The 15003-nt window shown below is 40.0% G+C and overlaps 1 protein-coding gene across 1 annotated transcript in view; it reads right to left on the reverse strand.

The window, feature by feature from the left end:
• The window catches only part of DCDC1 (doublecortin domain containing 1), a 1658417-nt gene that overhangs the window by 1612285 nt on the left and 31129 nt on the right, over window positions 1–15003 (reverse strand). The window contains exon 4 of the mRNA XM_078683738.1: window positions 1379–1584. Coding sequence (XP_078539864.1) covers window positions 1379–1584 — 206 coding nt within the window. The remainder of the gene's footprint in view (window positions 1–1378; window positions 1585–15003) is intronic.

The raw sequence follows: 15003 nt of genomic DNA on the forward strand, positions 1-15003 counted from the left end.
ATCAAATAATTACAAAAAGGGGGTGGTGATGGACAGAGTATCTGAGTTAATCAGAACACTCCTGCCCAGTCAACAGATCAGGGCTTGATCCATCACTGTTTTTTAGCTCACTGCACCATCCCAGTTCAGAACCTGGCTATATGCAAATTAGTCTGTCCCTGGCCCAGTGCATCATGGGAACAGGGCAGACCAAACTACCAAGCCAATTCTTCACTGGAAAGGAAACAAGCTTCCGGGGACCGGTTTCTGGCATTACAGCCATCTTCGGCCCGGCTTGCTTGAATCCTGATGGTGCAATGAGCAAGGGACTCATGTCTGAGCATACCCTTCCACACTCATGGTGGCCAAAATAATTACAAAAAGGGGGTGGTGATGGACAGAGTATCTGAGTTAATCAGAACACTCCTACCCAGTCAACAGATCAGGGCTTGATCCATCACCGTTGTTTAGCTCACTGCACCATCCCAGTTCAGAACCTGGCTATATGCAAATTAGTCTGTCCCTGGCCCAGTGCATCATGGGAACAGGGCAGACCAAACTACCAAGCCAATTCTTCACTGGAAAGGAAACAAGCTTCCGGGGACCGGTTTCTGGCATTACAGCCGTCTTCGGCCCGGCTTGCTTGAATCCTGATGGTGCAATGAGCAAGGGACTCATGTCTGAGCATACCCTTCCACACTCATGGTGGCCAAAATAACTCCAGGAGTGGCAGGGTATGCTCAGATGTGAGTCCCTTGCTCACTGCACCATCAGGATTCAAGCAAGCCGGGCCGAAGACGGTTGTAATGCCAGAAACCGGTCCCCGGAAGCTTGTTTCCTTTCCAGTAAAGAATTGGCTTGGTAGTTTGGTCTGACCTGTTCCCATGATGCACTGGGCCAGGGTCAGACTAATTTGCATATAGCCAGGTTCTGAACTGGGATGGTGCAGTGAGCTAAAAAACGGTGATGGATCAAGCCCTGATCTTTTGACTGGGTATGAGTGTTCTGTTTAACTCAGATGCTCTGTCCATCACCACCCCCTTTCTGAATCATTTGCATTAATCAAAAGCACCCATAAAGGAAGCTGAGTTGCACTACTGGATATCTCTTGGCCATCTTCTGCTCTCCGCCAAAGCGTACATCAGTTTCATTAGTCCTAAATCAGTGGCTAAATAGGACCCTGTTGGTGATTTCCCAATATTCTGACCCAGAGCACAACAAGCTACAACGTTTTTACTGGTTGGAAAGTCTCGCGAACCAACAGCTCGAGTAACACACTATTCTGGTTTTGATGAAAACAGTATTTTCTGAAATTATAAATCAATCTAATTATCTTGAATCAACATTTATTAAAAGCCACTTATTAGGAACTGCTAATGTACTTAGCAGAAACATTTACCTTTTCCATTTCATCTTGTACAGCAACAATGTCACAGCTATCTTGCCCTGTTCCATTCTTGAAAACCAAAATTCTGACTGTGGGCTTTCTAGCCAATTTTTTCAAGCGTTTGGAAAGGGCGGGCTTTGTCTTTCCTCTCCGAGTATCGCTGGGAAGCATCAGGCCATTCATTCTCCAGGTTACTGTTTTCATTAATGACAGGTGCTCTGAAAATAAAGGACGGAAATCAGTGTTTTCCTTGAAAATACAAACTGCTGTCATCATGTTCATCTCCCCCTCGCCTGCTCTTATTAAAATGGCTTCTCTCCACATAGCCGCTTGAGCGTTCAAAAACAGTACTTCAGCATCCCACTATGAGCGGCATAAGCTGTAGCAAGCTGTCTGCTCTGATAGCCTACATAAATCATATTTCCTGATGGGAGCATCTGCTCAAGGTATCAGTAAGTAGTGCCACAATTTAGTTATAATTAAAATTCACCTTACCATGTCTCTATCACTGAGCAGAGAGGCATTTAACTTCTTACTTAAATGTAACAGCATCACTCCAGGTATGTTGACGATACGCCTACTTACCCTCAGCACAAGTGGATAGCATCTTTTACACAAATGTGCTGCTTTTAATGTTTATCTTAAGACTTTACATTCCCTCATGCTAACCTTATTTTTAGGTAACATTTAACTCATTTCCCAATAAATTCTTTTTATTGACAATCCCACATGATAACTTTTAGATCCAATGGTTTCGGACTGACTAAGACACCTCGAAGCCAGTCCGAACCCACAGTTCCAAATAAAATGAGTACGGTACACTTGTCCGATAACCTGTCCTCACCCTCTGCTAGTCTGGCACTGAGCAATCAGGCATATCCTCAGGGCTCGAGTGCAAAGCATTGCCACAACATCCCCTTCACAACACACTGCGTTTGCCACAATAAGACTCCCCACCGAATGTATTAAAACACTTGACTTTGTATTACACACACACACCCTGAAATCAAAACGAGATACACATTGTAAAGACGCTCTTCAGTTACATGCAACTGTCAAACTTCTCTATTGAAATCAAAATGAAACAACCATTGTATGTACACTTCACAGTTATATGCAATTGTTGGACTTTCCCTTTGCAGAAAAGTCAAACAGTCAATAGTCTCTGACTACACCTAGTGGCCCAGCCCCTCGGTCTTTCAACACAACCAGCCAACGATGCACGTTGTGCCTGCTGGTGCCCTGTTGACTAGACGGTCAGAACTACCTACCACGAAAAGAAACAGTTATTTAGTTTCATCCATCCGGATTAGACCTCCAGACGCCCGGCAGCACCTGCAGGAGGGAAAGATAAAAATCTCCCCCGTATACAAAAAAGTGCTGACACAGGAAGCTGGTGCACTCCCCATCTGGAGGTGTTTTTCCCTCAAGTGAAGGTGTGACCTGCTGTAGGCCCCCTTCAGTCAGCTGCAGATACCCACAGGGCCCAGGAAACCCTTCAGGTCTCGTCACAATGTTTTCTAAAACAAAGCACCCTCCAGCGTAAGTCCAGGGAGAAGGAGCCAATGACCTCTGAGAGGCCACAATGTCAGGCACTGTCGACCTCCCAATCTGGAGGCTGAAGACAGTCTCAGCTGCTGGCTCAGGTTGTCCCAACACCTCTCAGACAGCATACGTTCTGGAGAACAAGCAAGCGCCCTTGGTTCAAGCACAGGACCCTCAGACTGTAAGCTTCCCCCACACTCCTCGAACTTCTTATGTCTGGCACCTCAGATGCTGCTGATCTTTGCGCACACACTCCTCTTTCACAGCGAGATGATGGTGTATGTAAGGACGGTCCTTATCCCAATCACAATCACTTCTACCTGTCTTGATGATCTCATGGAGCCAGTCAGATCCTTTGTGTTCTAGGGATCTTGTGGCCAGGATGCCAAATTTCCACCCTTGAGAGAGTACTTCGAGACCCAGGCCACAACAGTTGGCACTAGCTGCTACAGGCCAGCAACATCCGGGCAAAATCTCCTTCTTGGAGCACGACAAGCTCTAAGCCACCATAAGTCTGCAAACAGTCCAGTTGCAGTCCCTCTAGCCCTAATGATTCCTCGTGTCCCAGTATCGAACCAGAAATAGCATGGGTTCAAATCCAAAAGTGTCTCTACTTTCAGAGGCCGAACTCCCGGTAGTTATTCTCCCCACTGCCTTTAAAGATATGATCAGTTCAATAGGCCACCTCTGAAATGCACAGGCCCTCTCTAAATGTTATCCTATCTGCCATCCTACCTTCTGAGGTTTAAACACAATCTTTAGTGGGGCAAAGGCGCTGCCCCATGGAATGCAGGTGCCAATTCCACCCCCATGTAACCATCCTAGAAAGGCCCTTCAGAGTCAGAGGTCTGCAGTTTCCTGTGAACCCCTAGTTCATGACCCTCTATGAGGAATACACAGATGTATCCCTAGCACCCAGTTGTGAATTAGGAGGCAGGCCACCAGGCATAAAGAACCATGCACATAGAAATGCACACTTCCCCAAAGTGACATTTCCAGGACTGTAATGTCAAATCCATTCCCACTACCGGAGAGGAATCGACATTATGAACTCACTGATACCAAACATCCTAATGTTACAATTCTGCCCATAGGAAACAATGCTAGACAGCCTTTCCCTACATTCCCTCATGCTAATCCAATGCGAGAAGCAGGGCCCATCGTACCAAACACACCTTCCAATCTCATTCACTACTCTTGCAGGAAACACATACACACCAGCCCAACCTCTTCCCAACACCACACCCTGTCACCAGGGATAACTCCGATACAGCAGGAGAAATGCAGAACCAAGAAACTTGGCTTTGTAAACACCAAATCAAGTAACAGCAACCCGTGCACACAGGTCCCCCCAGGGCAATCCTGTGGCACAATCGATTAGCTACCTTTGTGGATGTCACAACAAGTGCGGCAGGCCCATGGAGGCACATTTGAGAAACATGTCCCTGATATAGGCCTTACTCCATGACAAGGGACTTACAGCTACTCAAATCAGCCAATCATATATGCACCACTCCGCAGTATGTAAATGATGAGCTCAGCGTTTTGACACTGCACGGCAGTGCCAAACGTGCCCAAGTTCTAAGGCTAGCATCCAGAGCAACAGAAAACTGGGAAGGAGAAAAGCAAAAAACAAGGGAAAGCACCCTATAAAGAGCCGCTTCCACCAACACCTATCTTATCATGATCTGAAAATGTTTTAAGTCAAGGGTCAGGGATTGTGTGTTAAGACACAAGAATAAGCTATGATCTTCCACTTCTCATCTGCCGTTCCATCTTTATCCTGAAATGCAATTCATCAGACTCAGCATAATGGAAAAACAATTTCTCTGTGAAGTGTGCCACAAAGCAATAAATAAATAGGTCTCTGATATCATCTTTGGGAAGTTAAATCAGACTTTAGCTGATTTATCCAAACAAAATGATGTAAGAGCAAGCTAACACTGGATTCTCGAGACACAGAATGGGAGTGATGGATTAATACAGCCTGTTGATCACTTAACAAGTGAGTGAGCGATAATGGCTAAAGTTAAATAGAAAGCACATCCAACATTGTGGCGAGACCAACTACAAAAACAGTTGGAGCGTGATGCTTTGATTCTCAAAATTGATAGCTAACTATTTGGGGACAGATAAAAGGCCACAGAGGGAAAATTGTAGTACATCATTGAGCATCTTCAGTGATGTCATAATCAGAGCCCCAGTAAATGTGTTTGTGATGTGAAATGTGCCATCATATCTGAGGTTTTTAGTATAACGATGAGGATAAGTTATGATTGAAAAGCTTACCTTAATTAGCATATTTCACTGGCTTTGGATTCTAACAAGAACATCTATGGGAGTGACGTTTTTTAATATAATATGGTTGTTCATAATTGAACATATATTTTAAATGTTCTAATATGAGTAAAGAACCAAACATTTCATTATAGTTTTTCGCCTATTTGTTATAATTTTGCTATGATGCAGTTAGGCAAGTGACCAAAGTAAGAAAATGCTGAGCATGGGCACCTGCTCTTCTTCTACTAGAACTAGCTGCAACTGTCATCCTGAAAAGTGGCCCACTTCCCAGAAGGTGTACTTGCAGTATATTGCGGATAGTCTACATACTTTCAGACTACTGAACAGATGTACTCTAAATCCGACATAGAATCTATTTTTAATAAAGTTACTGATTCACGCTCGGTTGGGTGTGATATAGTGCAGCAGTTTTTTGCTTAAGTGTGGAGCAAACATTCATACATAACACCTTTTCGTAATACAGACATTTCATAAACAACTAACCAGATTTGCAACAAAACAAAAAAAGACCTATCAGATGTTAAATTCTATGTTCAGGTTAGGTTTGGTGTAATTCCCCTTAAGCCAATTATCTGTATGTAAAACCCCCCACACACAACATATACAAATAAGATGTTTATATAAAGCACTTTATACCACAGTGCCATCTCTAATGGCTGCAAATAACACTTGCCTCCATTACCCAACTTAATAGTCATCAATTTACCAACACTGGATGGATAAAAGATGGGGGTGGCTTTAGATAGATAGATAGATAGATAGATAGATAGATAGATAGATAGATAGATAGATAGATAGATAGATAGATAGATAGATAGATAGATAGATAGATAGATAGATAGATAGATAGATAGATAGATAGATAGACAGACAGACAGACAGACAGTCAGACAGACAGTCAGACAGACCAAACAACCCAGGATAAGTACTATTTTTGTAATATGTGGAATAATTGTATATCTTTTAAATTTCTGACTAAATGTGTACTATGTCCAGTTAACACACATAATACTAAAATAGGTTATTATAGATTGGTTTCAATGTCAGGCACAAAGTGATGATAAGTGTATTATCTAATGCCCCTGAATTGAAGATGGCAATCCAGATTACTGTAAGTATAGACTTTCTATTGTAGTTCTTATTTATTTGCTGAGGAATTATATAATGTCTTTCACCTTAGTTTCCTGATTCATTATACGCCTCTGCACCCTCTATTGCGGTCAAGATTATAAAGCAGAAATATTTATGCAAATAAAGCAAGAAACCGATGATTGGTTATAGGTTTGCGCTAAACTGTAATTAGTAATTCCAGAAAATATCAGACTGCTCCTAGGGATAAAGGTGACGTCCATCCATCCATCACCATTAATGTAGAGTACCTCCACATCAATGAAGTTAAGTCTGTTGTGTTGTATCCCGAGCAAAGACAAAAGTACAATTGTTTACAGGTGAATGTCCAACAAAGGGGTCAAGTCCACACGTCTACTTTTTCTTCTTCCTTTATTTTTTCATAGCCGCATCCATGTGGATCCTAGCCAACATGTGTTTCGTCTAGCTAGACGCCGGTTTCTCGTGTTAGTGATAACTTTCAGCAACGCTTACGATCTCAGGACCTTGAGACCTAAGCCCCTTACGTGGGGTTTTAAAATCTTTGCTTGCTTACATTGGAACTTCTATTTGGATTTGGATATAAACCTTTTGGAGATCCTTATTTTACTTTACATGACTATTTGTTATTCGATATGGATTTTTGATTGTGGTGTAAGAATATATTTGATTGGAATTGCCGTGAGCAAGTCTTTTGCGTATACCGCTGTTAGACAAAACACGTGTTGGCTAGGATCCACATGGTTGCTGCTATAAAAAAATAAAGGAAGAAAAAGTAGACGTGTGGACTTGAACCCTTTGTTGGACATTCACCTGTAAACAATAATACAGAAATGTTTATGTTCGATAACATGTCCAAACTGGCATTTATCTATAAAAAATGTAATTCAGCAGCCTTGACTTTTTCAGCATATGATATCAATTTATTGCACTTGCTACATAATCCCCCATTGTTGTGAAATTAGCAGATTAGAACGAAAAAAAGTTTAGAGGTCAAAAGTTCTTGAAATCAGCGCACATAAGGGCAACACAATGCATCAGAGAGTGCAAACATTAACATATGCCTCATGATCACTGGACTCAGACATTTAAAGATTTAAAGAGGTGACTATTTTGTCCATGGAGTGTGTGTGTGTGTGTGTGTGTGTGTGTGTGTGTGTGTGTGTGTGTGTGTGTGTGTATATATATATATATATATATATATATATATATATATATGTATACAATTGAATGTGTTCTAAAATGTGGCATGAAGGCGTGGAATAAAGGAGCACCTTTTTAATTACAAGAAGCATTATGTTTTACTCTGTAAAGTAGAAAGCAGTGTAAAAAAATTATGTTTATTTGCGTTCATGCAAACGCAAAAATGAATTGTTGGTGAGTAACATTTTCAATAGGATTATCATGTAGAAAGGTGAGGTATGCAAGGGCGTGAGATGGGTGTCAAGTAACGCGCGGTTTAAAAGTATTCAATATAATATTGAAAAAGCTTCCACTTAAAGCCCTGGTGACACAAGGACAATGCTGCTGCTCCTGAGTTTCAAAAAGAGTAGAGAAATCCAGAGAGAAAATGACTTTCTTTAAAGGATTTACCTTCCCCTACAACCCTCACCTGGCATGACGTCATGCCGTAACTTCTCCCCTAGTGAGAAGTGAGCAGTATGAGCAACGCACTTCCATGTGCCTACTGTCACTGCGGTCAGGGAAAAAACGAACCGCCTGTGCCAGGGCACGGTGAACAGTCAAAATATCGACTTCAAAATATCGACTGGACATAATATCGTGTTTTAAATATCGACTGGACAAAATATCGACAGGACAGAATATAGACAGCAAAAATATTGTTTTAAAGGTAAGTAAAGTAATATCGACTGTTAAAAATATAGACAGTTAAAATATCAAAGTATATAATATAGGTTATTAAAATTATCTAATTTTTAATAATATAGAATTGTTTATAGTGTTTTTTATGTTATTATATGTGTGAAAAGTGTGTATTTATGTTATAAATAAGAATAATTAATGAAAATTGTATTATTTAATTTTTGCATTATTTAATTCTGTAGCGGGTTGTGGGTTTATAGGGGAATAGGGTGGGAAGTAATGTAATATTAATTAATTAAATATGTAAATGTATTTATTGTTATTAATTTTTTATTATTTGTTAATTAATTTTTGGGGGTAATTAATTAAAATTTAATTGGCAATTAATTTAAATTAATTGATTAATAGTTAATTATGTTAAATTTTCTAATTTATTTTCTGTAGCGGGTTGTGGGTTTATAGGGGAATTGGGTGGGAAGTAATTTATTTATAATTAATTAAATATGCAAACATATTTATTGGTATTGTTGTAGAATTAATTGTTAATTAATTATTTCATGGGTTATTAATTAAATTAGAATTGCTAATTAATTTTATTTAATTGATTAATTGCTAATTATGTCAATTTAATAATTTATTTTCTGTAGTGGGTTGTGGGTTTATAGGGGAATAGGATGGAAAGTAATGTATTTATAATTAATTAAATAAATCAATTTCAATTTATTGATTTTAATTAGAATTAATTGTAAATTAATTTTTTTATGTTAAATTATTATTTGTTAATTTGTAATTAATTTGTATTAATAGTTAAATAATTATAATAATCAAATTTAATTTGATTAATTATTATACAATATTACATTTGTAATTACTTTTTATTAATTTTTGATACATATTAATTTATATTTATTGATATAATATATGAAGTATTTAATTTTGCTACTGTTGCACTCTCTGGAGTGAGAATAGTAATTTTCACCCCTACACTATCCAACGCTTTCCCTACTGTTGCACCCACTGGAGTGGGAATAGTACATTTTACCTCTACGCTATCCAACGCTTTCCCTACTGTTGCACCCACTGGAGTGGGAATAGTAATTTTTACCCCTACGCTATCCAACGCTTTCCCTACTGTTGCACCCACTGGAGTGGGAATAGTAATTTTTACCCCTACGCTATCCAACGCTTTCCCTACTGTTGCACCCACTGGAGTGGGAATAGTAATTTAAACCCCTACGCTATCCAACGCTTTCCCTACTTTTGCACTCTTTGGAGTGGGAATAGTAATTTTTACCCCTACGCTATCCAACACTTTCCCTACTGTTGCACTCACTGGAGTGGGAATAGTAATTTTTACCCCTACGCTATCCAACGCTTTCCCTATTGTTGCACCCACTGGAGTGGGAATAGTAATTTGTACCCCTACGCTATCCAACGCTTTCCCTACTGTTGCACCCACTGGAGTGGGAATAGTAATTTAAACCCCTACGCTATCCAACGCTTTCCCTACTGTTGCACCCACTGGAGTGGGAATAGTAATTTTTACCCCTAAGCTATCCAACACTTTCCCTACTATTGCACCCACTGGAGTGGGAATAGTAATTTTAACCCCTACGCTATCCAACGCTTTCCCTACTGTTGCACCCACTGGAGTGGGAATAGTAATTTTTACCCCTACGCTATCCAACGCTTTCCCTACTGGTGCACCCACTGGAGTGGGAATAGTAATTTAAACCCCTACGCTATCCAACGCTTTCCCTACTGTTGCACCCACTGGAGTGGGAATAGTAATTTTTACCCCTAAGCTATCCAACGCTTTCCCTACTGTTGCACCCACTGGAGTGGGAATAGTAATTTAACCCCTACGCTATCCAACGCTTTCCCTACTGTTGCACCCAGTGGAGTGGGAATAGTAATTTTTACCCCTAGGCTATCCAACGCTTTCCCTACTGTTGCACCCACTGGAGTGGGAATAGTAATTTTTACCCCTACGCTATCCAACGCTTTCCCTACTGTTGCACCCACTGGAGTGGGAATAGTAATTTAAACCCCTACGCTATCCAACGCTTTCCCTACTGTTGCACCCACTGGAGTGGGAATAGTAATTTAAACCCCTACGCTATCCAACGCTTTCCCTACTGTTGCACTCTTTGGAGTGGGAATAGTAATTTAAACCCCTACCCTATCCAACACTTTCCCTACTGTTGCACTATTTGGAGTGGGAATAGTAATTTTAACCCCTACGCTATCCAACGCTTTCCCTACTGTTGCACCCACTGGAGTGGGAATAGTAATTTTTACCCCTACGCTATCCAATGCTTTCCCTACTGTTGCACCCACTGGAGTGGGAATAGTATTTTTTACCCCTACGCTATCCAACGCTTTCCTCACTGTTGCACCCACTGGAGTGGGAATAGTATTTTTTACATTTTGCTATTGTACGTTAATAATATTGGATATTATTTAATTATATTATGTTAATATATATATATGTTTTAACAAATATGATTGTTTAATTTTTTTATAACTTTACTTAAATATTTAATTATTATAATTTAATTTAAGTATTTTTAAGTATATTTTAGTAATTAATTTTAAATTTTAATTTAATTTAACACTGTTTTTAATAAAGTCGATAATTTTTAAAACTATATTTTTGTAAACGATATTTTGTACTCGATATTTTTGTACTTACCTGTTTGTACATAGAAACTCGATATTTTCTGTAGATATTTTTCCCTCGATATTTTGGGTGGTCGATATTTTGTCAGTCGATATTATTTCAGTGATCCCCAGGGCACAAAACAGAATCCGAAAGAGACCCGTTTCGAGGCTACCCGTAAAAAACTGCTGGTGCTCAGCACCGGTGAGACCCAGCCCACTTAAAGCCCTGAGTACAGTGTACGACCAAACAGTGTATACTACGTCATCTGCCCAAGAAGCAAGATTGGAAGATGGATCGGAAATTTCTATTGCTGCGGGTGGTCATTGCGAAAGGGAGAAAAGTCATACTTTGGCTGGGAGTTTGGCCGCCAAAAGTGTATACATGGAAAAAAGGTATGCTAGAATTTGTGGGCCACGGACAAAAAATCACTGACAAAGCAAACCAAGGGAGATGAAAAATAAGTTGAGGACCTAATAACATGGGATGAAATGATTAGATTATTGAATGACTCTCTGGATAGCAAGCCACTGTGATCCCTGGCCCCTGTATCCTAGTAGATTATTGATAGTTATTGGTTGTATTGGACTGAGGTAAGGGGTCTATGTTGGGATGAGAAACTATGATGAAAAGAGCTGAAAAAACGCATATGTAGATTAGGATGTGTGGCTTTGCTTGGCTCCACAAGAGGCCAGATACACATCAGTTGAGCTCCTAGCTGGGACCCCTAATCCTGTTCAATCTGAGCTGCATCAAGCCATCCTGAAGTGGCAATGGGCCCCAGATGACGTGCGGCTGATGGGGACCTAAAACCTGGCCCAGGGGGGTGCCACAAAGAGGCCTAGGTAAAGCTGATTTAGGTGTGGTGTGAAGGGCGTGGCAGATGATCCTGGAGCAACAGCACCCAGGTGGAAGCCAGTGTTGCCAGAGGACTCAAATTCCCAAACCTCCCCACCCAAGCAGAGAGGGGTTATTCACAGGCTGCTTCTCAGGCATATACTCTGCGTCATGATGATGATACCCCTATTTTTAGCTGGGATCGAAACGTCGTCGACTTGCACATCTTGACTCCAAACTGACTCATTTGGATCTATATGGGGCACAAGATGATTTGTGTATTGTGGCTGTTCCTAATGTACATTTATTGTTGAAGTCACTATATGTGTTAATGCCTGAGGTTTGGAGAATTTTGACACAGGTCTTATTGCAGTTCTGTGTACCATTGTCCATAAACTTCTTGGAGGGACCACTGTCTCTTGCCATACATTACACTCCATGGGTCCTTCTCGACTCAAAGGTTTCCAATGTCTCTTTACAAATATCATATCCACGGGATGCACTAGAACTGAAGTATCAAACATTGAAGAGGATCACATCTTGATCTTGGATGAAGAAGTCCAGACAATTCAAATTAATCATGACCTCTAGGCAGCCTATGACACCGAAGCCTGATTTAGTTCTGATTAAAAGGGTGATAGAATTGCTACACATCACTTAAACTACCATGTAATGGATCCTCCACACACCCAATCAAAAAATCATGAAGCGCAAAACTAATCTTTCAAAAAAGGGTCAGACATGGTGTATGACTGGGGCCTCCATTTTACCCTCTTTTATTAAGATCTACATTCGACTCTGTTGAATTAATCAGACGCTGCCAGCTGCAGTTTGAGATGTTTGCAGGCATTACGTAAATACTTCTCCATCTGTAAATGAAACAGGTCATGCAGCCAAAATTACTTCGCATTTGGGCCACATATATTGTTGAATGAGAGAAATGTTCTATTCTTGATCAGTACAAAACACGCAATTTTGGTTCTGAACAGTTGAATGACAGCGTGCTGTTATTAGCCCAAGGCACCACTCAAAATCCAGCACAGAAGTGCAGGGACCTAGGCGTGACATTCATAGTTACCAAGCAGCCAAATATGTACAGTTAGGGTGTCTAGACGTAAGGTCTGACCCCTTTGCGAGGTGATAATCTCTCTTTATGCACAAATTCCCTTATCACCCATGAATTTGGAAATGGTAATCCAATCTAATCTAGTCCTCCATTCTGTCAATCCAAGGCCGACACACTTATAAAACTAGTCTGCTAACCGATTAACTCATTCCTTACTGAATTGAGGTCATTTAGTAAAGCTGAAATTGCTATGCAATTGTTTTTTACATCCAGTATGGAAGCAGTCCTTTTAGGCTGCATTGTAGTGAGTAAATTGTTGAACAGTTGGACAGTTATAGGTTTGCCAGGCATTGATGGAAACGGAGGTTTATGTCCATAAGTTACTTTGTGAATTAGGCCCAATACGTTTTTATATGTATGTAGCAGAGCAATATTGATACATACCATGTCCTAAAGAATACACTTTTATTGCATATATTGTTTGTACTGTTGCTTGTCACCATAATTTAGCAAATCTACAGTGTAAGCTCTACAACAACTTCAGAATGTGAGTTGAGAATTTAAAAGTGTGACAACGAACCTTATAATGATACAAAGCTAAATAGATATTGTGTTAGGAAATTATAAACAAAAAATGAAAAGTGAAAAGTTAAAAACATTAAACGGAGCCAATACAGATGTCTTAATTATTATGTATACTTGTGCTAAGAAGTTATCTTTGTCCTTTATGTTTATTTCCATACAGCCTTGAAATAAACAGAAGTCCACACCTTTTGGATTATTATGTCCTACACTGAAGAAAGAAATGTCTGTGATTCAATGCTACCCATCAACAAAATACCTTAATATGCCTATGTGTTCTGTTCTTTAGTGGTTCTACAAATGCTCTGTTGTGTTCATGAATATGCATCCCCAGTGGTAGGATGTGCAGTGAGAAAGCACTATGCAAAATGCCGGCCAATTACTGACCATTAACCTACTTTATTTCTGTTTGTGTATATTGGCAACCTATCATGCTGCTAATTTGCTAACATTCTCTTGCATTCGGAGCAAACATAATAACTGAGCACATAAAATACCTCATTTTAAAATGTTCTTCAAACTAACTAAAATGCTGCTAAATTGTCATTTGTGACTACAATATTTCTGACACAACTCCCTTTGCCTTTTGTTCAGTGTCTCACCGTGGCTTCTCCAGTCTCCTGTTGCATCCAGTTTCATACCCAAAATGTTTTTTTAGGCATCCAAGCAGTCACTTCCCCATGACGTAGACCACGGTTTTTCCAGCATAGCCTGTGCATCCTCTGAACCTGGTTTTCATTCCCTTTGGTGTACAAGATAGAGCAAATCTGAGGAGCAGGTGATACAAGAGGAGGAGTTTGTTTAAGGTCGGCACACTAGCCCTGATAGCACCCTGTTCCATAAAGAAACTTCCGTAAACAGTCTTACATTACCAAAGTGCGAATCCAACTTGCACTAAGCGAGTTATTCCATTAGGTGAACTTATAAGTATGCGCAGAAACTGCAGTGAAGATGGACAGTTTAAGGAACATGCATAAGACTCAAAGAGAGGGGCTATAAGGATGATCTTTTGAATCACACATTTCAGAGAACCTGTAAGATCAAACGTAGAGATACTTTGAGGGTTAAGGAGAAGAGAAAACAAGAACGCTTGTCCTTTATTACCACCTATTCAAAGTTAAATCAGGAGGTCATTAAGATAATGATTTGGCACTGGTCGCTTTTAAAGAATGTTCCGGGTGTAAATCACTTTTAAAGAATGTTCCGGGTGTAAATCACCTAATAAGAGACAAACCCAGTATCATGTACAGTAGGAGCCGGACTATCAAGGATATGATTTGTCTGAGCTACACACTGAAGAAAAAGAAACTGATCGACTCATGGCTTCAAAGACCTGTGGGCTTTGTCCCTTGCAACAATTGCAAAGTGTGCCATTTGGGATCTAAAACCAATGAGTTTCATTACAATACAAAAAACGTATAAAATCAGACAGTACATCAATTGTCAGACTACCGATGTCATTTATGTAATTATTTGCGTATGTGAAAAAATGTATGTGGGTAGTACCATTCGCCCACTAAAACTACGCATTATGGAACACCGCAGAGCATGCATTAATGGTGATCAGACATACTCACTGGTGTCCCATGATTGTATTTCTGGCAAAAATAGAGCAAATTTTAGGTTTCATGGGATTGATGTGGCCACGGTAGATCCGAGAAGAGGGGATAGGGAACATTTCTTACGCAAACTGGAGGCAAAATGGATTTATAA

Source organism: Lissotriton helveticus, chromosome 3_1 (genome assembly GCF_964261635.1).
Source record: "Lissotriton helveticus chromosome 3_1, aLisHel1.1, whole genome shotgun sequence".
In the NCBI taxonomy this organism is placed as follows: Eukaryota; Metazoa; Chordata; class Amphibia; order Caudata; family Salamandridae; genus Lissotriton; species Lissotriton helveticus.